At 40.3% G+C, this 20,875-nt stretch overlaps 5 protein-coding genes across 6 annotated transcripts; 2 read left to right on the forward strand and 3 right to left on the reverse strand.

Moving 5' to 3' along the window:
- Positions 1-213: 213 nt before the first annotated feature.
- Positions 214-2,878, reverse strand: LOC135331810 (mitotic spindle assembly checkpoint protein MAD2B-like). 2 transcript variants are annotated; one of them, XM_064527065.1, is made up of 8 exons: positions 2,761-2,878; positions 2,631-2,708; positions 2,416-2,567; positions 2,211-2,272; positions 868-962; positions 740-813; positions 565-651; positions 214-445 (listed from the first exon to the last, which is right to left on the reverse strand). In XM_064527065.1, exons 1-8 carry the CDS (start codon positions 2,822-2,824, stop codon positions 398-400), a joined length of 660 nt encoding a protein of 219 aa, XP_064383135.1. In that variant the 5' UTR covers positions 2,825-2,878; the 3' UTR covers positions 214-397. The 2 variants fall into 2 exon arrangements, with proteins under 2 accessions (XP_064383135.1, XP_064383134.1); XM_064527064.1 differs by having other exon boundaries at positions 740-962.
- Positions 2,879-2,917: 39 nt separating this feature from the next.
- On the forward strand, positions 2,918-5,669 carry LOC135331811 (kinetochore protein Nuf2-like). Its single transcript, XM_064527066.1, has 15 exons — positions 2,918-3,165; positions 3,226-3,300; positions 3,359-3,435; positions 3,492-3,553; positions 3,677-3,704; positions 3,763-3,841; positions 3,896-3,969; positions 4,045-4,201; positions 4,372-4,461; positions 4,520-4,633; positions 4,778-4,836; positions 4,885-5,064; positions 5,166-5,253; positions 5,306-5,380; positions 5,436-5,669. The coding sequence occupies exons 1-15, from the start codon at positions 2,986-2,988 to the stop codon at positions 5,508-5,510; spliced, it is 1,413 nt and encodes a 470-aa protein (XP_064383136.1). The 5' UTR covers positions 2,918-2,985; the 3' UTR covers positions 5,511-5,669.
- Positions 5,670-7,038: 1,369 nt separating this feature from the next.
- LOC135331812 (uncharacterized) lies at positions 7,039-11,007 on the reverse strand. Its single transcript, XM_064527067.1, has one exon. The coding sequence runs from the start codon at positions 10,943-10,945 to the stop codon at positions 7,373-7,375; it is 3,573 nt and encodes a 1,190-aa protein (XP_064383137.1). The 5' UTR covers positions 10,946-11,007; the 3' UTR covers positions 7,039-7,372.
- Positions 11,008-11,210: 203 nt separating this feature from the next.
- On the reverse strand, positions 11,211-15,031 carry LOC135331814 (uncharacterized). The gene has a single exon (XM_064527069.1). It carries the CDS (start codon positions 14,943-14,945, stop codon positions 11,385-11,387), a length of 3,561 nt encoding a protein of 1,186 aa, XP_064383139.1. The 5' UTR covers positions 14,946-15,031; the 3' UTR covers positions 11,211-11,384.
- An 11-nt stretch (positions 15,032-15,042) lies between these two features.
- LOC135331813 (RB1-inducible coiled-coil protein 1-like) lies at positions 15,043-20,869 on the forward strand. The gene is made up of 17 exons (XM_064527068.1): positions 15,043-15,203; positions 15,325-15,448; positions 15,548-15,629; positions 15,719-15,801; positions 16,219-16,334; positions 16,540-16,626; positions 16,678-16,777; positions 16,840-16,896; positions 16,951-17,002; positions 17,060-17,175; positions 17,404-17,775; positions 17,898-18,038; positions 18,090-18,178; positions 18,336-20,117; positions 20,195-20,347; positions 20,592-20,643; positions 20,689-20,869. Exons 1-17 carry the CDS (start codon positions 15,100-15,102, stop codon positions 20,770-20,772), a joined length of 3,594 nt encoding a protein of 1,197 aa, XP_064383138.1. The 5' UTR covers positions 15,043-15,099; the 3' UTR covers positions 20,773-20,869.
- The last annotated feature ends 6 nt before the right edge of the window (positions 20,870-20,875 follow it).

Genomic DNA, 20,875 nt, shown 5'->3' on the forward strand with positions numbered 1-20,875 from the left:
TACATTATACAGTTGTACTTGTGATATATAATGAGAGGATTAAATACTTTGTCTTTATTCGAGGAATTATTTGAGGAGAGTAGCCATGCATGGGTTAGTCTCGCACCAGTCCCGATTTAAAAATAGGTTTCAACTATATTATTAATATGGTAACAATAGAAAAAAATCAGGGTTGGTGCGAGGCTAGCATGGGATGGGAGAGAGCGAATAATAGAACAATCAAGTCTATAATTATTATTAGTATTATACTTTTGATCAACTTAACAAGCTATACAAGCAGTGGTGATTCATGAACTGTTGAATTGGTGAAGAAATTAGACAAAATGATACTATTATTAATTATTTTCCTGCAATTATTTATACTGATGTGACCCAGTTAGTGATGTGATGAAGGAGTTCATTGTTCTTTAGACTTGAGAGGGGATTCAATCACACACAGCTGCATCTGAAGCGATAAAGATATAGCAATATTGCACGATTAAAGATGATTTATATAGCTATAAAACACGCACGCACGCACGCACGCACGCACACACACACACACACACACACACACACACACACCTGTAACAAGCTGCTGGAGACTGTCTTCAGAGGCACCACTGTAGCTTCAGTGAGGTCAATGGGGTCAGCTGTCACCCATGGAAACTCCTACAAGAAGAGCATAACACATACAACTCAACTAAGTGGCTTCCAATCACTATCACCTAACTGTCGAAAAAACTGGGAAATGACTGACCTTGACTGCTTGTTGATGCTCCATGGCCTCAGCTGATCTCAGGGTAGTCTGTACTTGAACCGAGAATGTACAATCTGTGTGAATGTGTGTGTGGGTGTGAGGGTGTGAGGGGTGGGGGTGTGATTTACCCGGGGGTATTGGTGAGAGGAGAGCATCACAGACACTGATTTTGAGGAGTATTGCTCTCAAGTCTCGTTCCAGCTGCAACAGATGAGCGTCATTACTGCAGGTGTGTGTGTGTGTACGTGTGTCATAATCCAGTTTCACGGTATGATTCGACTAGCTCAACTTCATCTTGGTGTTTCACCAGATAATCCAATCAAAAATGGATGCCATGCGACAAAAGATGACATACAGCAAGCAATGGGACTCCTAACACATGTATGTAAAGAAACGATCAAGCCTAGGACACAGTGCATGCGATTGTACACACTGTCTGACTTGTATCGACTAGAGGGGAAGATACAAGAAGCCACCAAACATGTTCATCAGGCTTTGGAGTTGGCCAAATCCAAAGAAAACGATTTTCTATACATAATTGAATGTGCTCAACAAAGACAGATGCTATTGTATAAGAAATGCGAGTAATCTCAATCTAACCTAATTTAATTTTTGTTAAAATTAATGCTTTCACAATTGTTCAATTTTGAACAGGGGTACATCAGTGCAATGTGCCTTAGGGCAGATACGCTTAGGCTTGGGAAAGAACACTAGCATGAGAAAGTACATACCCATAAACAGGCAACCTTGGTCTTCTCTACTCAGTAGTAACAATACCAACTAATAACGGGGCAGTATTAGTATAGGATATACCACACCTAAGAGGAGGATATGCACCCATATATCCTCCGCTACCGTGGTTACTCCGAGGCGGAGCCGAGGGGTATGTAACCACGGTAGCGGAGGATATATAGGGTGCATATCCTCCGAGTAGGTGTGGCATATCTGACTTATACCACGTGACCGCAGCACTATAAAAGGACCTCCCCCTAGCAACAATTCAATCACGATGCAGATTGCAAAAAAGAACAAGACTATGCCGGATTTTGCAGCCGTCAAAGAGCTAGTTGAGCAACATGTTGACTCCTACAGATGCTCAAGAGCTTCCTTGGTCCAAGCGTTGACCATTCGACGTCCCTTACTGGAGTTGCAAGCTCTTCTTGTATCTAAACCGCGCCCATGGACCCATGGAAGCTTAGCCATCTTGTTGGAGAGCACCTTCCGTGTTTCTGCCGTCGCTTTGAGTCTTAGTACCGTCAAGCATGGCTCTTTTCTCTTTGTTTACTTTCTTGAACAAATGAAAAAACTAAAAAACAACTTGAAAAACTGTGCATGCCTGGGGCTGTATGCTAATATTCTATATATCCTACAGCTGTTGACCAATGAGATCAATTTGTAGTGACGTAAGTGTGGTATAATAATAGTTTGATGATAGCAAAAGCCATAATTAATCATTTGCTGCAGCACACACCTTAAAGCTTCGTTGTCTAGTCCTCTCAGTTCAAACACAAACTTCTCCACAACCTTGTGCTCCTGCAGTTACAAGAGGGACTGGCTAAAATGATGCCCTTAGACTAAGGTGTGCACAAACATATATAGTAACGGGAATGATTGGAAACAATGGGGAGAGAACATTCCTAGCATGGGGTCTCATACAGTATGTGCACTCACAGTACCTTGTTTTGTACGGAGAGCCACATCTCCTCCATTTTCCCCTCCTTCATGAGTGGGAGTAGACCAGTCAGCACGTCCCTCAGATACTGACACAGCTCAGGGTGCACACACATGTACACTGGAACGTTATACTTCCTCCGACGCTCAAACAGCACTGTGCCAGTGAACGTAAGTGGCAGTTACAAATGCAAAGTGATTGTGTGTGTTTAGCAGTTACCTGGTGGGTAAATCTCCCTTATGTAGAGAATCAGATGAAACGCAACTTCAAGGAACTCGCAGAGAATATTTGAAGACACTATAAAATGCATAATTTATAGGTCTTTAGTAAACAGCAATTGTAAATTCACCTTCTCTCACATCCAACCCACTTAGGTTATCTTGTACTATTTGTCTTGCAGCCACTGAAGACATTATATTTGTTACCTGCCAAATTTAAGATTGCATGGAGATTGTTATCCGCGGCTCAATTTCGAGAATTAATAGAGCACAGAAGTTCAAAGGTTACTGCGGCTCTGTTTCGAGAGTCTAAAAGTCCAAAAGTTTTGAAAATTTTTTTGTGTGTCTTCTCTAAAATGTCTGCCTATCGGAAACCTCTTGGAGATAGAAACTATTCCTCAAAACAGAAAGGATCGAAACCCAAGGCCAAGAAATGTCGCTTTAACAAGGGACAGATTATTCTAGACTACAGAGCATTCACAAATGATATTCCCTCGGCTGTGTCTCTCTGTGAAAGTGATCTAGAAAGTCCTACAGTGAGTGAGAGAATTTGTGTTAATAAAAACCAAGTCTTATAAATTTGTGTTACACTTCAGCCTGACAAAATCGTGCAAGTATATCTGGGCATTCTCAGCTGCATACAATCAGAGTCTGTGGAATCTTTCAAGCAGGTGGGTCCCTAGTTACTAGTACACAGTTCCATATCTCAAACGTTGACGTTTGTTTCAGACTGTGTTGGGCTGTTCCTTTGATTACCCTGAGCTGATGGAAGACATCACCTTTCACCTGCAACTGTGCCGAGTCCTGTGAGAACAAAATAATTTAATTTTGCACAGAATTACGAGTACTTCACCCACTGTAGGAAGAAGCTGATGAGTTCTAGTGGTACCCACGATTTCGGACTGATGGACCTCACCTTTCCAGGTAAAGTACTTCACTCTCATTCTACATATACATGGCAACGCCATGCAAGCTTCTCCACTTCCGTATGTGTACATAGAATTACTTTACTATAATACCACCTTTTGAACGCCTCCTCCTATACAGACTCCAAACGGACCATAACATTCCTCGGGTACGTTGCATTATTAGATTTTGTGGAAATTATTTTATATGTCTGTATTCCGTTCCAGTTCTCTATTCAATCTGCTTCGATTCCAAATGAACTTGTTTGAAGGCGATGAAACGATTGCAGATGTCTCAGAAGATATAGTAAGTACACAATTTTGTTGCTTCTCTCCTTAATAACATTGCTTTCTTTGCAAGGACCTACTGACAGAACAGTTGGGTGATCTTCAGAAGACCAACACAGAGGGAAGACAGACACTCAAAACATTGGAGTAAGTCCAAATCAACACACTATGTGTCTTTGAACTTCGCTAAGGATTATGCTAATACTGTTCTTGTTTCTATAGGATGCAGAGGGAAGAAGAGAAAGAGTTGGAGCAGGAGATAAAACAGGCCATTGTTGCTCAACAACAGGAGACAAACGATCTACACGTATTGCACGATTCCAACGTCAACAAGTATCACGATTATGAGGAGGTTTATTCCAAAGTGGAACAGAAACAGGTGAGAATCCTTGGTACCAGGAGTAGGATAGTGGTTAAGATCTTTTCTAGTCAACCTACGGGTACCCCTTAAATTTATGTGCCTCCGGATGAATATTGCACTAACTTGAAGAATATAATACGTATACTACATGTATAGTAGCATCCTCAACACACATATTTTTGGCACAGATGGCAAAAAACAAAAGTTCGATCCAGTGGAAACAACGGATTGAGGATCTGAAGACACAAATTGTAACCTCACCTGACAAAATGAAGGCCGTAAGTGTTTCAGTGCTTCATACAGTGACCTGTGTACTTACCATTGTCCCATTGCTAGTCACTGGCTCAACTGGAGAGTCAGATTCAAGATGCCAAGGTGGTGAAAGAAGAGACTAAATCATTGCTCATCAAGTGGGAGTTCATATTCTCCAATGCCCATCACGCGCCACCGGTAGGCCTCTTATTATGCGCCTCGAGTTGTATAATATATTTTTGATGGGTACAGCTTAAGTAGTTTCACAGTGTTCTGTATGGGGTGTGTGAAACTTTTGCATGTGTACTGTACAATTGTGTTCAGAACTCTATGTTCCCTCAGGTTTATGATGGGTTAAACGAAGATCTCACTCGTCTTGCTGACAAAGTTGCCAAAAAGAGGTTGGTTGTGTTTTAAGATACTCCTGTATGTAGCTATCTTCTCTGCAGCGAGTTGGAGTCTCTTATTGAAGCTCTTGAAGATCAAGTGAGACAACAGAATCAAGTACTTCGAGAGGCCACAGCCAAACATCAGAACCTCCTGCGACACTTGAAACTCATCGAGGATGGGGCAATCCACGAGGGGCAGCACAAACTACCCCACCCCAACCATCTGGAGAGCCTTCAGCGGTACATCATTATGTGTTAATTGTTGCTGTACTGTATGTGTAGGCTACTGATTACATGCTACTTTTATGATGTGCATAATTATGTGTGAATTTGTTTTTCAGTGATGCTTGTATACTGCAACAAGAGGTGGACGAGAAAATGAGGTCCGATTCTGACCTTGAGAAGGATACCATGAAAATCAATGCACAGGTTGGTGTAATTTCTAAATGATTGGTACGTACTTCGTCATCACTGTCCATAGATTGCAGCTGTACAAGAGACGTGTCAAAAAGACTGTGACCAACTACAGACTGATTGCAACAACCTTGACAGAGCTGTAAGTTCTCTAAGCTATTAATATGGATTTCTATTTTATGTTTATACTCCCTCAGCTCAAGTCTCATATGGAGAAATACTTTGTATATGCCAAGACTATCACTGGAGAGCCGTCTGCAGTTAGTAGGTGACCCAAGCACTGGGGCTGCTGTCTCACATCTCACACTACTCTAGGACTAGTACATTTAGCTAACTAAAACTCATTTGCAATACAAACTATTTTTATTATGTTGGTACTGTGTACAAGCCAGAGTATCAGGTATAATACCATAATTTATAGTATCTATGTATATACTCAGGAGTGCATGAATGAGTACCTGATATATATACTCTGTACACAAAGTTCACAAACCATAATTACTCGGCGTGAAAATTGGCAATGATCGCCATAAGGAAAATGTAAATACCTTAGATCATAGGATAAAGATGCTTAGATTCAGGTCAAGTTTCCTCGAGACCAGGTCGCATGGAACAAAATTAACAGACATTCATAATTATACCGACTAGAAAAACATTTGCAATGTGAAAAATTGCTAGGATTGGCCAGGGGAACCACAAAAAAGCGTGGGAACAAGAAATCAGACGAGAGCATAACTCCAATCCGTTACAACGTCAATCACATGTATACTGGTAGTTTTCCCATGTTTTCCCAGCCAATATGCCACGCAATTTTTACTGGTGGAGTGATGACCAATCCCTATATATATTTATTATACATCCATTTTAGAATGTGGGGCACATAATCATGATGATTTGTGATGAATTGATGTTCCTAATACATGCAGTGTTGAGCACAGGTACACACAGTCCATCCATGCGTAGTAACATGCACGGACCGTACTGGTGAATGATGTGGTGGATGGAAGCTGATAGGTGGATCTGGAACACAGTCTATTATTTAATATACTATGTATTGTACATGTTCATGACGTTGTAACGGATTGGAGTTATGCTCTCGTCTGATTTCTTGTTCCCACGCTTTTTTGTGGTTCCCCTGGCCAATCCTAGCAATTTTTCACATTGCAAATGTTTTTCTAGTCGGATTCCCTTTCTTTTTCAGTACAGTTTACGTATCATGACATGCATAAGTGGAACGTCAAGAGGCAGTACAAGAAGAGAAGACAGGACTAATCAGATATCTTCTCGAATATCTCTGGACTAATAATTAGAGTAATAATTTATTGCTTGATAATTATGTTGAATTTGCGAATCAGTATTAAATGACAGCCATTTTAAGAGCATGATATCTAGCCAGTGCATATAGCATGCCTGTCAGAGAAAGGAAGCTAGAGCTGAACAGTGTGAAGAAAAGGAACACCTCAGGCTCTGGAAAAGCACTGCTGCACTGATTTTAGGCGCACGGTTTATTAGCCACGCCTATCTATTATTATTGGCCACAACGCAATTGCTGAGTCATTAAAGATGGCGGAATTGTCTAGGTAAGAGAAATAGAGACTGAGAGGTCATCTGCCTCGTGGAAGCAATCGCAAATCTGAAGAAGCGCTTTGTAATCCAGGTTGTAGTCGTTTGGAAACCCTGTGCAGAATGTCCTGGAGATGGCTGTACTTGGAGTAAATGCTGGGCAAGAAACTTACTTACTTACTTACTTACTTACTTAGTCAGTCAGACAAAGAGCGGTGAAACGTCGAAATAGTGCAATTTTTAAAATGAAAATATTCATTCATTAAAATGTTTATGGATTATGAAATGAGAGATACAAAGAGAGAAAAGGCTAAATAAACTATCTGTTCAGCCAGTTTCTTGATGTGGCCTTTCCCTGCAGAGATAGAACAGTTTGAACATGAGTCAAAATAATTGAAATATTGCTAAACACGGGCAAACCCACTGCCAATCCTATGTAAAACCTACTGGTTTTACTAATATAATTATTAGCACAAGAACTGACTACTTAACTAACAGAAAACATTGATGTATAGAAAATGTCTAGTAATTATTATTAATCTAAACAGTACATATTCTAAAAGGTATTACATTAATTTAGGAGTGGTTCTCTCAAAGTGGTGTTGAACGCATCGTTCAATTCCACAACTTGTGTTGTCACAGTCGTATCATTCTGACTGTCTACGATATTTTCTTCCATCAATTCTGACACTTGCAGTTTTCTTTTCTTTAACAAGTAGTCCATCATTTTCTTGGGTATGACTCGCTTGCAAGTGTGGAAGAGCAGAATGCAAATAAATTGGAAGAGAGCAATTGATACAGAGATAGCGATTGCAGGGCTCAAATGTTCCCCTTGTTGAGCTCGATCGAACAAAAATGATCCTCCAAGCATAACCAAGTTTCCTATGTAAATGTTTTCTATGAATGACAAGAGCCATACTTTATATAGCAAGCCAGTCAGTGCACTGTAGATTAGAAGGAACACTGATATCAGAGTCATGAGTAGTATGTTTGCCAAAGGGTTGAATGTCGAGGTTGATGCGAACACAATCAATATCACTACGCGTGAGATGAGCAGAATCCCAGTCCATACCTGATGCTGCTTCTTCAATTTGAAAGGGCCGTAGAAAGTATCAAAGAACGGAGTCAGTGTATTGATCCAACGAAGAGGCCAAAGGTTAGATTTACCCTTGAGAAATGGTACTAGCAGGAGCATCAGCGTGAAGGGAATCAAAAACAAGAGTAGGAAAGCAATTGCCAATATTATCAATACAATATGTCCTGGTGTCACTCCATACTGTACATTACCATCGAGGGACCAAACTTTGCGAAATGTACCGTTTGAGTCCGCCACATCAGCGCTGATAAAAACATCCGTGATAGCCCTAAACACTTTACCATAAGAGAGCAGGAATAAAGTAGCTAGCACTGCAACAGAATTGTTTCCAAAGAGCTTAGTGGCTCTGGTTGAATAGTGAGAAACTAGGATGATGATAGCAGCAATACTCCAGATGTAGACAGGAAATACAAATTGTAAGCCACTCTTTGTAAGTTGATTCAAATTTTGGCTGAAGCAAGACTCAATACCAAAGTCCAAATTCATCCAAGCGATTGGAACAGTAAGAATGTAATATGCAACAGTTTGCCTATTTTGATGTGGAAACAGTATGGGATTGTTCATCCATATAACATTGGCATAAAATATAAGTCCGTTGATTGTACCTGTGCTCACTGTGATGTCCAAAAACTTTATGAAAGCTACCAAGAGAATTCCGAGAATCATAAAAACAATCAATAGAGCAAGAAAACTGTCAACACATTGTTCGCACTTGTTCCCACCCAACTGTAGACTGTAGTTAGCTTGACAACTCCCACACAAAACTCCAACTCGATTCATGCTGCACTGGGTGTCAGGGGATTTCAGGTCGATGGATGTTGTTGAGGTATTGCAGTAGTCACGTGGGCAGTATCTGTGCCAGTAGTAGACATCAGTGTTGTTTTGCCTTGTGTCCACTCCAACCCACAATGTTCCTTCTCTGATAATGTATCCTGTTCGGTCGAAAATTTCACAAGTCAGATTATTATAATCTCTAAAGTTAACAAGGTTTTCATCACAATTACAATCCTTATTTGCAATGAGCTCAAATCCCAATGGACACGATTCCAGTTTGATGTTAACATAGACGAGCGTCGTGAGGAGTGCCAAACAGGGATAAAATAAGTTACTTACAAATCTTTTCTCAGGATCACATACTAGCGAGTAGGCATTCCTTATGCTCAATTCCATGTCTTCCTTTTGAAGGCTATCAATGACTGGTTCATTTACCATAAGAGCGACTGTAGCTGTTCTGTTTGTCTCACTAGACGAAACTGTATAGGTTAAGTTACTGCATTGTGTGTTATCAACGAATTGTGAGCGCTGAGCTTTGTCAAGTGTGCCAGCACTGTCAAGCACATTAGCAAATACAGTGCCCACAACTCTTCCGTAGTTGAATCCGACTAGAACAACTGGAACCTTAAAAATTTCCCCAGGATATCTTGTTTCGTTTAACACAAGGAAGCTTCGATCGTTGCACTGTGGCTTGTTGTCAAAACAAAAGCAAACACGAGTTGGATCAGATGTTAGCTGAAAATCAAGCGACGAGGAATTGTCAAATTCAAAAATAGTTTTTTCCCGGTTTACTTCAACAACCGGACATGTTGAAGTGTATGATGACCTGGACAATCCAAAAATACTTGTTCCCCCAAGGTATGCGATGTTATTGGAGAAAGTAACATTAATGTTGTTTGTCAACAGATCTGTTGAATAGAAGCATGACCTGCTGTTTATTACTACTTCAAATCCTGAAATCGCCAATTCTAGTGTAACGAGAATTTGAGGTAGAGGAAGTGAAATTGCTGCAACATATATGCCTCCACCATATTCTGTAGCTGTGTTGTTCTCAAACAATGTGTTTGATCCTTGATTAAACTTCACTGTTGACTGGTACAAAGCCATACCACATCCTCTTTCAGCTTTGTTGTTTGAGAAGACAGTATTTCTGGACAATTTAAATTTGCTCTGGTATGCCAAGATTGATGTTCCATTGTTGTAATCGAACGTACAGTCACGAAACACTACCATTTCTTGGAAGTACAAAGACACTCCTGCCACACTGTTTTGAGTTATGTGACAACCATCCATTTCAATAGCGGAGTTTCTACTCAATGCTGTTTCCAGGAAATTGACACTGACAAATCCAACGCCATTGCTACTGATTAGCGAGCTCCAAATTGTCACGGTAGAGCTAAATAAACTGATGCCAATCTCATTGTACATGAAAGCTGAGTTGATAATTGTCACATTTGATACCCCAAATATAAGTAATCCATAATGTTCGGAGTAGGAGACAGTAGTGTTTTCAATTATTACTTCATCATTATAATAAATTGTAATTCCTTGAGGACTTTGAGAAATCAAAGTATCAGTAATGGCAATGGAGGTAATTCCAAATGTATACAATCCGCCAGAAGGGTATTGTGTGATTGAGCTATTGTATAGAGCTAATGTGTGCTCACCATCATGATTTATGTATATAATGAGACCAAAATCTTGGAAATCTGAATCAGGATCATAGTCTGAGTTTCCATGAAAAATGGAGTCGGATATTGTGATATTAACACTGATACATGTATTATTAGGACTTGTTCTAACAACTACATTGCCACTGTACAAAACGCACCTGTTGAGAGTGATGCTTCGTAGTAAATAGATTTCATCCATAACAAGCACTCCAACTCGTACAAATGTTAGCTTCTCCAACACAATAAACTGTCCAATAAGTATGATTCCATAAGTATCAACGTTGTAAATAACAGTTCCATTTGGTGAGAGGCTCTCATTATAAGTATGTGGTTGCAAAATAAGTTCGTCTCCCTCTAGTGTCAGGCCATAATTCATGTTGTGAACTCCTCCAAGAAATATCAGGGTAATATTGGTTTGGTTTGAAAACAGAGAGGAATTCTGAGCATACTGATCCAGAGTGTAGCACGGAGGGGGGCAGGGCTCAGCTGCAGGCAGGGTAGGAGTCACATAGAAGTCCTCTGCACGGCATGGGGAGAGTATGCAACTACTTATGAGCAGCAAAACAACTAAAAATATATCTTTCACAACTTTGTGATGCATTGCAGCTTGTATAATACTTTGCAGACAGAGGTACTGATGTTGTCTTGCTAGGCCGGTGAGCTGACACTGCCACGCCCTCAAATTGGAGTCGATGGAACGCGCATGCTCAGTTGCTAAAACATGTTAACCATGACTCTGAGTTAACTAACTAACTAACACAAAACACTGATCAATAACACCTTTTTTTGAATATTGCTTTGTGAATCAACCAAATCAGCTTTTTCGATCTAACTAACTATTGCGTTCTGCAAGGATCGTGTTTTGTTGATCAATCGAAGTTCATTATTATGTTTTGATGCTTGCAGTAATACGGTAATAGGAAATATCTAGGTGGTAACAGTACATATACATGTATACACAAAACACTAAAGTAATCTAACCATCTAAGGTGCCAGCGAGTCTAGGTAAATAGTATTTTTATGACAAAAGTTATTTTTAATTAATTTAGGAGTGGTTCTCTCAAAGTGGTGTTGAATGCATTATTCAATTCCACAACTTGTTTTGTCACAGTCGTATCATTCTGACCGTCTACGATATTTTCTTCCACCAATTCTGACACTTGCAGTTTTCTTTTCTTTAACAAATAGTCCACCATTTTCTTGGGTATGACTCGCTTGCAAATGTGAAAGAGCAGAATGCAAATAAATTGGAAGAGAGCAATAGATACGGAGATAGCAATTGCAGGGCTCAACTGTTCCCCTTGTTGAGCTCGATCGATTGTAAATGATCCTCCAAGCACGATTAAGTTTCCTATGTAAATGCTTTCCATGAATGACAAGAGCCATATTTTATACAGCAAGCCAGTCAGTGCACTGTACATTAGAAGGAACACTGATATCAGAATCATGAGTAGTATGTTTGCCAACGGGTTGAATGTCGAGGTTGATGCGAACACAATCAATATCACTACGCGAGAGATGAGCAGAATCCCAGTCCATACCTGATGCTGCTTCTTCAATTTGAAAGGGCCGTAGAAAGTATCAAAGAACGGAGTCAGTGTATTGATCCAACGAAGAGGCCAAAGATTGGATTTACCCTTGAGAAATGGTACTAGCAGGAGCATCAACGTGAAGGGAATCAAAAACAAGAGTAGGAAAGCAATTGCCAATATTATCAATACAATATGTCCTGATGTCACTCCATACTGTACATTACCATTGAGGGACCAAACTTTGCGAAATGTACCGTTTGAGTCCGCCACATCAGCACTGATAAAAACATCCGTGATAGCCCTAAACACTTTACCATAAGAGAGCAGGAATAAAGTAGCTAGCACTGCAACAGAATTGTTTCCAAAGAGCTTAGTGGCTCTGGTTGAATAGTGAGAAACTAGGATGATGATAGCAGCAATACTCCAGATGTAGACAGGAAATACAAATTGTAAGCCACTCTTTGTAAGTTGATCTAAATTTTGGCTGAAGCAAGACTCAATACCAAAGTCCAAATTAATCCAAGCGATTGGAACAGTAAGAATGTAATATGCAACAGTTTGCCTATTTTGATGTGGAAACAGTATGGGATTGTTCATCCATATAACATTGGCATAAAATATAAGTCCGTTGATTGTACCTGTGCTCACTGTGATGTCTAAAAACTTTATGAAAGCTACCAAGAGAATTCCGAGAATCATAAAAACAATCAATAGAGCAAGAAAACTGTCAACGCATTGTTCGCACTTGTTCCCACCCAACTGTAGACTGTAGTTAGCTTGACAACTCCCACACAAAACTCCAACTCGATTCATGCTGCACTGGGTGTCAGGGGATTTCAGGTCGATGGATGTTGTTGAGGTATTGCAGTAGTCACGTGGGCAGTATCTGTGCCAGTAGTAGACATCAGTGTTGTTTTGCCTTGTGTCCACTCCAACCCACACTGTTCCTTCTCTGATAATATGTCCTTTTCGATCGTAAATTTCACACGTCAAATTGAGTAGATAGTTAATGAGGTTTCCATCACATTTACACACACCCTTAGTTGCATCGATTTCAAATCCCAATGGACATGATTCTAGTTTGATGTTAATATAGACGGGTGTCGTCAGAAGTGCCGTACAGGGAGGAAATATGTTATCACATATTGGCGAGTAGGCATTCCTTATGCTCAACTCTATGTCTTCTTTTTGAACGCTGTCAATGACTTGTTCATTTACCATAAGAGCCACTGTAGCTATTCTGTTTGTCTCACTAGATGAAACTGTATAGGTTAAGTTACTGCATTGTGTGATATCAACAAATTGTGAGCGCTGAGCTTTGTCAAGTGTGCCAGCACTGTCAAGTACATTAGCAAATACAGTGCCCACAACTCTTCCGTAGTTGAATCCGACTAGAACAACTGGAACCTTAAAAATTTCCCCAGGATATCTTGTTTCGTTTAACACAAGGAAGCTTCGATTGCTGCACTGTGGCTTGTTGTCAAAACAAAAGCAAACACGAGTTGGATCAGATGTTAGCTGGAAATCAAGCGACTCAGAATTATCAAATTCAAAATCAAAAACCGGACATGTTGAATTGTATGATGACGTGGACAATCCAAAAATACTCGATCCCCCAAGGTTTGCGTTGTTGTTGAAGAACCTGACACTAGTGTTGGTTGTCAAATTACCTAGGTCTGTTGAATAAAAGCATGATTTGCTGTTTACTATTCTTTCACTCCCGAAAATTCGCAAGTTTTCCAGTGTAACGAGAAACTGAGGTAGAGGAAGGGGAATTGCTGCAACATATATGCCTCCACCATATTCTGTAGCTGTATTGTTCTCGAACAATGTGTTTGATCCTTGATTAAACTTCACTGTTGATTGGTACAAAGCCATACCACATCCTCTTTCAGCATTGTTGTTTGAGAAGACATTGTCTCTGGACAATTCAAATTTGCTCTGGTATGCAAAGATCGATGTTCCATTGTTGTAATCGAACGTACAGTCACGAAACAATGCCATTTCTTGAATGTACAAAGATACTCCTGCCACACTGTTCTGAGTTACATTACAACCATCCATTTCAACAGAGGAGTTTTTTATACTCATCAGCTCAGTTATACTCATCAGTTCAGAAAAAATATTTTCCGAGGTATTGATAATAACAACTCCAACAGTATTGCTACTGATTAGCGAGCTCCAAATTGTCATGGTAGAACTAAGTGAACTGATGCCAATCTGATTGTATATGATAGTTGAGTTGACGATTGTCACATTTGACCCAAATGTAAGTAATCCAACCTGTTTAGAATGGGATACGGTGGTGTTTTCAATAATTACTTCATCAGCAAACAAAATGTGCATTCCTTGAGGACTTTGAAAAATCGAAGTGTTAGTAATGGCGATGGAGGAAACTCCAACTGTATACATTCCACCTTCATTGTATTGTGTGATTGAGCTACTGCATAGAGTTAATGCGGATTCACCATCATTATCTATTAAGATACTGAGGCCAAATCCTCCCAAAAGTGTATAATCTCCATAAAATATGGAGTCGGATATTATTATATTAGCTTTGATGTTATCAGCTACATGGAGTTGAACAGTTAGGCTGCTAGAGTACAAAACAGACCTGTAGAGGGTGATGCTCCGGATGCGTAGTGAATTGAACAAATTCGTAAGACCCATTGCAACTCGTTCAAATGTTAGGCTCTTCAAAACAATAAGCTGTCCAATAATTCCAATTTTATGATTAATATCGACGTTGTAGATAACAGTTTCAGTTGGTGAACGTGAAAGGCTCTCATTATGTGCTTGCAAAATAAGTTCGTCCCCGAGTATTGTCAGGTCATAATTCATTCTGTGAACTCCTCTAAGAAATATCAGGGTAATGTTGGCGGTTTGGTCTGCAACAAATGTACGGTCTTGAGCATACTGATCCAGGGTGAAGCAAGGAAAGGGGCAGGGCTCAGGTGCAGGCAGGGTAGGAGTCACATAGAAGTCCTCTGCACGGCATGGGGAGAGTATGCAACTACTTATGAGCAGCAAAATAACTAAAAATATATCTTTCTTGGCTTTGCGATTCATAGCTTTTAGCTTGGTTAGTTGAGCCAGTTGAGTAGTCTTGAATCAATTCCAGAGGCTGCATGCAATACATGGCCAGGACTGCCACGCCCTCAAATTGGAGGTGGTGTTTGGCACCAAAGCTGACGCAGCAGAAGGTCAGCACAGTCATGAATTCATGAGCTTGCTTGAAGAGACACTAGCTACAGACATGCTGAGACCGTTTCAAGTTAACGTGGGTAAATTCCTAAACTTGGATAGAGACATCCTACCTACAGCAAAGTGAGTTGAAACCTAAATGTACAGCTAGCTAACCAGAATGTAGTCTAGTAAAATGTATTGTATGTGGCTCAGTACTATTATTAATATCACCACTAAACAAAGGCTCTGTGTGATCGTGCAGGGTGTCTGAGCTATGTGCGGTGGTAGAGGCTGTGAGTGGTGAGGACGCTAGTAGTCAGGTGTTGCTAGCGTCTGATGGACGACAGATGAACCCCTCAGAGCACATCGGAGCTTACGCAATCACAGTGTGTTTAATTAATGTGTTTATGAATTATTGGTGTAATAGTACATTGCTGAAAACATTGTGGTATATCATCTATTTTGTCATTTGTCATATTTTTCAGGAAAGCCAACCAGTGTATGTGTTCTATCGGAGTCACCTGATGTCACCTGATCCTCCTCTCGTCCCCACCATCCTACCCCATCGTGAGTACCATCATTAGTAACTGCATCTGCATCTCTCACACACACACACACACACACACACACACACACACACTCAATTGCCCCTGTAGGAGGAGAGCTGCAACAACACCTTGAGCTATTGAAGCTGAAACCATCACCAGCACTCTTCAAGAGACAAGTGGCTCTGGCAAAGGTTAGATCATTGTTGCTGATAAGATTAGTGATGAGGTTAGGTTGATTTCACTCTGTTGATGTACCGTATAGCGGGTAATTTTCGGGGGACAAAATATTCGTGGTTCAGCAATATTGAGACATTTTGTGGGCAATATTTTCGTGGTTGCTGCTTGGATTGTAGGTAAAGGTAGGCAAGGTCGCTTCATTCGTGGGTAAAATATTCGTGGTCAGACCTCCAACCACGAAAACCACGAATATTTTGCCCCCACGAAAATTACCTGCTATACGGTAATACATTATTAATAGCCTTAAATTACGCAGTGCTTTTTATTACCGTTCTGTGTCTGTGTGATGCTAGTTTCATCCTAGCTAGATTTGTTGTCCCTAGAAACATACTACCAATCCACTAGGATCATATTTTGTGATCCCCCCCCAGAGGCTGAGTGAGTATTCTGCTCTGGTGGGCCGTGTCTGTGGTCAGCTGGCGGAGGAGTACCAACTACAAGTCAGCGGCTGGAGGACTGTTCTCAGCAACTGCACCTCCATCATCAAGTAAGACTAGTGTGTGTGTGTGTATTAGTGGAGCTTTAATTGCTTCATAATTGTCAATTACCCTTTTGAATTATACACAATTATGGTCTCAGCTATTCAGATATAGCAGTATCAAATGTATGTGTATTAATATACGCTGTCCATATTGTGTTTTGATAATTGTGTGTGTTATAATGGATATGGGACGTTGTTGTTTGTTATGTAGGATGTACCAGAAACACAAGACACTGTTCACGAAGTCAGTGGAAGGATTTAACCAGGCCAAACCCCAATTCTGGACATTGCTACAAGAGTGAGAACTATGGACTACCCAAGCCTCCTATTTTACCTCAGTTTGTTACAGGTTCCCATCTCACTTGAAGCTACTGCAACAGTTACCTGTTCCCAGTGCACTATCTAAGGAAGCCACACCCACTTCTCTGTACGACTGGATCAGTACACATGTGAGAGTCTACCCTCCACCACTATTACATCTTGGATGATAACACTCACACACACTTTGTAGGATGAGAAGAATAGTTTACAAGACCTGGGAGCAGAGTGTCAACGTTCCCTCTCCAAGGTAAAGCATACAGCTTGAATCGCGGCCTGTCATAAACATCACCACTTTTATTAGGTTGACAGTGACCGGATTGACTCAACTCTCAAATCATCAGAACTGATTCTCTGTAGGTTGCTTCCAATCAGTGTCGATCTGTATCAGCGTCTTAATTAACTCATTGCAGCTGGTGCTGACTCGCTGCTTGTTCAAGAAGATGAGTTGACTGAGAAGATAGCTCACCTCCGATCACTGGCTGAGGATGCCACAGTCAAAGTCGACACCCAGATGAGACTTTCTCAGGTCTGCGCACGTGTGTGTGTGTATAGTAGCTGTACACATCAAGTGATTAGTCATGACTTCACAGAGAGACATAATTTTTCTGTGCTGATAATTTATAAATATCTTAATTGGTACACTATAGGAGGACCCTCTTGAATGCTGTAGTTAGGCTAAAAACTCATTCTGTTTTGATATTTACATCTTAATTTCCGTTGATTTGAGTGAATGAACTGTTCCCCTGTTTTGCAGAATATCCTATCTACGAGTGAGAGAGCCCTACGTAGTGGAGATGCTGGCACCATTGCTGACCTAGTCCTCAGTCATCACAAGTCCCTCGAACTAATGGCCAGCTATTGTCAACAGTTAGAAGCATCCGGACGAGAGATGGAAAGAAGCAAGATCGCTCTCACTAGGCACATTCATACCAAGCTCAAGGAAGTCACTCAGCTACAGAAGAGAGTTGCTGACAGTAACAATCAACTGTTGATGTTTCATGAACATGTCAAGTTAGCTAAGAAGAGGTTTGAGATTCTAGAGCAAGTGTGTACTGCACCTGACATCCTTGGAAATGTCCTGTCTGAAGTGGAGAGAAGGCGATACTACAACTCTTCTCTTGAGAAGGTGAGAATCATTAAATTTATATTCTAAGCTGCTTTCTATATAAAATTAAGATTCTTTTGCTATCTCCTCACACCACTATAATTATTGTCTAGTCATGAGAACTGTGTTTTTTGTCCTGACAGAAAACTGGAGAGGTGAGTCAGCTCCTGAGAAGGGCCAGAGAAGAGGAGAAGCTATTGAGACGGAGCTTTGCGGGGAACTATGGTCAACACTTCATCCTCACACTCTTCCCTGAGCTACAAGACAGGGTCCCTAATATAACAGTATGTACCCCAGTGCTCTTAGAGGTGTTACTAACAACGCCCCTATTGCAGGTACACCTCCCGGAGTCGTTGCTGAAGTCTTCACTATCAGCTGACAAAGACCTGGAGAATATCAGACATCTCCTCCCTGAGAATGCAAGGTATGTTAATTGTTCAGTTTGTCAATAATTAAGCCCTAGGTGGTATTGATAAGAACTTGATAAGAGTGAATAGGCTATAATTTAGGTAAAGGCAACTTGTTAGAACCTGTATGATACGAAATGCTCTATGCACGTGATTCCATCTTTCTAATTGCAGATCGTCGACCATGGACCTGAACTGTACTTCCATCAAGCTACTGTCCACTCCTCTAGTCATGAGTGACATGGAACTGAATGCTACAGAGCTGAGCTTACAAATAGACTCAACTGATTCGCCACTCTCCATTAGCAAAGTTACCACAGCCGAGACTGATACTCAAACAGATGAACAACTTGGGGGGGATGATAAGCAAAAATTGCACGAGCAATTGGAATCCATTACTCACAAAATTCACTTAAATAGAGAGCAGTATACGACAGAAAAAGAGCAATTTGAAACATCTCTTTATGAAGAACGTATCAAGAGCACTCAGTTATCTGTACAAGTCGAACAACTCCAGAATGATAAAGAACAGTTACAGCTGGTGATTGAGCAGCTTCAGAAGGAAAGAGAACAATTCATCAATAGTGAGAGTACCAAATGTACACAGTTACAATTACAAATGGAGGAACTAAATAAGGAGAAGGAAGAGTTGTTGAAACGTCTCAATACTCAACAGATTAAAACCACTCAACTGTTTACTCAAGTAGAGCAACTGAACGAGGAAGCGGAAAGTTTAAGAAGTTTGATCAAAGAACATCAAGTTCTCATGGCAGATAAAGAAAATAATTTGTTGCAAGTTGAAACTGAAAACAGGCGCTTGCAATCTAGTAATGAGGAACTTAAAGTTACGTCTGATGATCTATCTCATCAATTAGATGAGTGTAAGCTTGAAATATCCACCCAGAAGACTATCGTTGGTCAGCAAGAGGTGGCCATAGAGCAATACCAGAGAGAAAAAGAAGAACTTAAGAAATGTGTTGACGAAGGTATAGCTACTAAGAACAATCTGCTCACACAATTAAACAATGTTCAAGTTGATCAATCTACAGCTACTGAAAAGTTTGAGCTTGAACAGACAAGAGCAAAAGAAAGGGTTGAAATGCTGAATGAGCAACTTAAAAAACTTAGAGGAGAACTAGAAGAATCAAAAGCTGAAAAAGATATGCTCATAGTACAAGCTAATCAAGTTCAAGATCTGGCAAATGTGTCTAAGAGACTTAATGAGAAAGAGCTAGAGTTAAATCATGCAACTGAACAATATGAAGATAAAACGAAAATGCTCCAACAGAAATACGATAAATTGGAATCAGAGTTACTGCAACTTAAAGAGACAAGTGCAGCAGAAAAACAACTGCAGGAAAGTAGATATCAACAAGCACAGGTAGCTATTAACAGTCTCAAGTCTCAGCTAGATAAAGCACAGCAACAAGTTAGAAATGCTGAAAGCAAAGAAAAAGAAAGCAAAGAAAAACTAACAGTAATTGAAGGCAAAATTGCCTCAACTAATAATGTAGCACTGCAGTTACAGACAAGTGAAAGACATAAGAAAGAAGCACTAAAGATAATGGAAAACAAGCTTTCAGAATGTGAAAGAGAGAGGAAAGAGTTTAAAAAACGTGCTGAAGAGGCAAAAAAGAAGATAACAGTTTGTGAAAATGACTTGAAGCAATCTCGAAATGAGAGAGACAAAGTATTGAGTGAGTCTAAAGAAAAGCAAGCAAAATGTTACGAAGAAATAGAAGTCCTAAAAGCGAAGTGCATTGACATAAGTACTGAAAGAGATATTCATATGAAACATGCAATGGAGGCGGAAAGAGAACTGAAAGAGCACAAGAGAGATATGGGACTCAGTCCTCCTGCATCGTTGGATCCAAGTGAATCACCGTCAGTACCATTCAAACCTTTCCCACCACCTGCTTCTTCCTCTAAGGTTGTCATGACAGTATCTATTGGAACGTAAGTCCACATACTGTACAATAATTATATTACACAACTTGTTGTTGTTTATTGTTGTTTTCGTACATGTAATTTAGGCTGCAAGTTGGTGACACAGCACTGTTTGTGAATGACCCCTTTGGAAACTATCTTGCATTGACATTGGATGACAAGACCTACTACCTCAACCAGAGCTCAGTGGGAGAACTGGACGATCTTGCACTGAAAAACCCAAGATTAAACCTGCCAAGGTAAGGATGAACCTTTGAACAGTTAGAGGTAATTTGTACACCTTAAATGGACTGTATGTGTTTGCTTAGCGCTCATTAATTAAATTTGCGTTGTCCGTAGTCTGTAGTAAGAATGTGTAATAGGAAGTTACCTTAATCACTCCCCTGGCCTACTCACCATAGTGGGTTGATAAAAGGTTTGAAGATAATGACAAACTTCCTAAATAGATTAGCCTGTGATGTCATCCCTATTTCATTATTGCAGAAAAATTCTCTGCGGGAAGCTCACTAACAGGGTACTTGTGGAGGTTAGGAAGGTGAGATTGTTTGCGTTATGGATTGCTAATAATGTTTTTTTGCAGGAGAGTAACCGGCTTCACGTCCCTGTGGGAGAGAGACTGTATAAAGTTGATGCCGAGAGCCACAAACTTAATGAATTACTTTAGCATTAATAATTTGTTGTTGTGTTTTCTTTATTGAATTGTAATGAAATTTTGTTTGGAGCCCCACCCCCAAACAAGTTGCAATTTATCACGTGATTTGTTATGA

The sequence above is a fragment of the Halichondria panicea genome, chromosome 2 (assembly GCF_963675165.1).
Source record: "Halichondria panicea chromosome 2, odHalPani1.1, whole genome shotgun sequence".
NCBI lineage: Eukaryota > Metazoa > Porifera > Demospongiae > Suberitida > Halichondriidae > Halichondria > Halichondria panicea.

Excerpts from the sequence above, each read along its gene's own strand:
- LOC135331810 (XM_064527064.1), bottom strand. The coding sequence starts at position 2,824 with ATGTCTTCAGTGGCTGCAAGACAAATAGTACAAGATAACCTAAGTGGG. Across the intron at positions 2,568-2,630 it reads AAGGGAGATTTACCCACCAG|TGCTGTTTGAGCGTCGGAGG; the intron begins GTAACTGCTAAA and ends TCACTGGCACAG. Across the intron at positions 2,273-2,415 it reads GGCTCTCCGTACAAAACAAG|GAGCACAAGGTTGTGGAGAA; the intron begins GTACTGTGAGTG and ends TTGTAACTGCAG.
- LOC135331811 (XM_064527066.1), top strand. The coding sequence starts at position 2,986 with ATGTCTGCCTATCGGAAACCTCTTGGAGATAGAAACTATTCCTCAAAA. Across the intron at positions 4,462-4,519 it reads CACCTGACAAAATGAAGGCC|TCACTGGCTCAACTGGAGAG; the intron begins GTAAGTGTTTCA and ends TCCCATTGCTAG. Across the intron at positions 4,634-4,777 it reads ATGCCCATCACGCGCCACCG|GTTTATGATGGGTTAAACGA; the intron begins GTAGGCCTCTTA and ends ATGTTCCCTCAG.
- LOC135331812 (XM_064527067.1), bottom strand. The coding sequence starts at position 10,945 with ATGCATCACAAAGTTGTGAAAGATATATTTTTAGTTGTTTTGCTGCTC.
- LOC135331814 (XM_064527069.1), bottom strand. The coding sequence starts at position 14,945 with ATGAATCGCAAAGCCAAGAAAGATATATTTTTAGTTATTTTGCTGCTC.
- LOC135331813 (XM_064527068.1), top strand. The coding sequence starts at position 15,100 with ATGAGCTTGCTTGAAGAGACACTAGCTACAGACATGCTGAGACCGTTT. Across the intron at positions 16,778-16,839 it reads ACGACTGGATCAGTACACAT|GATGAGAAGAATAGTTTACA; the intron begins GTGAGAGTCTAC and ends CACACTTTGTAG. Across the intron at positions 17,176-17,403 it reads CCCAGATGAGACTTTCTCAG|AATATCCTATCTACGAGTGA; the intron begins GTCTGCGCACGT and ends CCTGTTTTGCAG.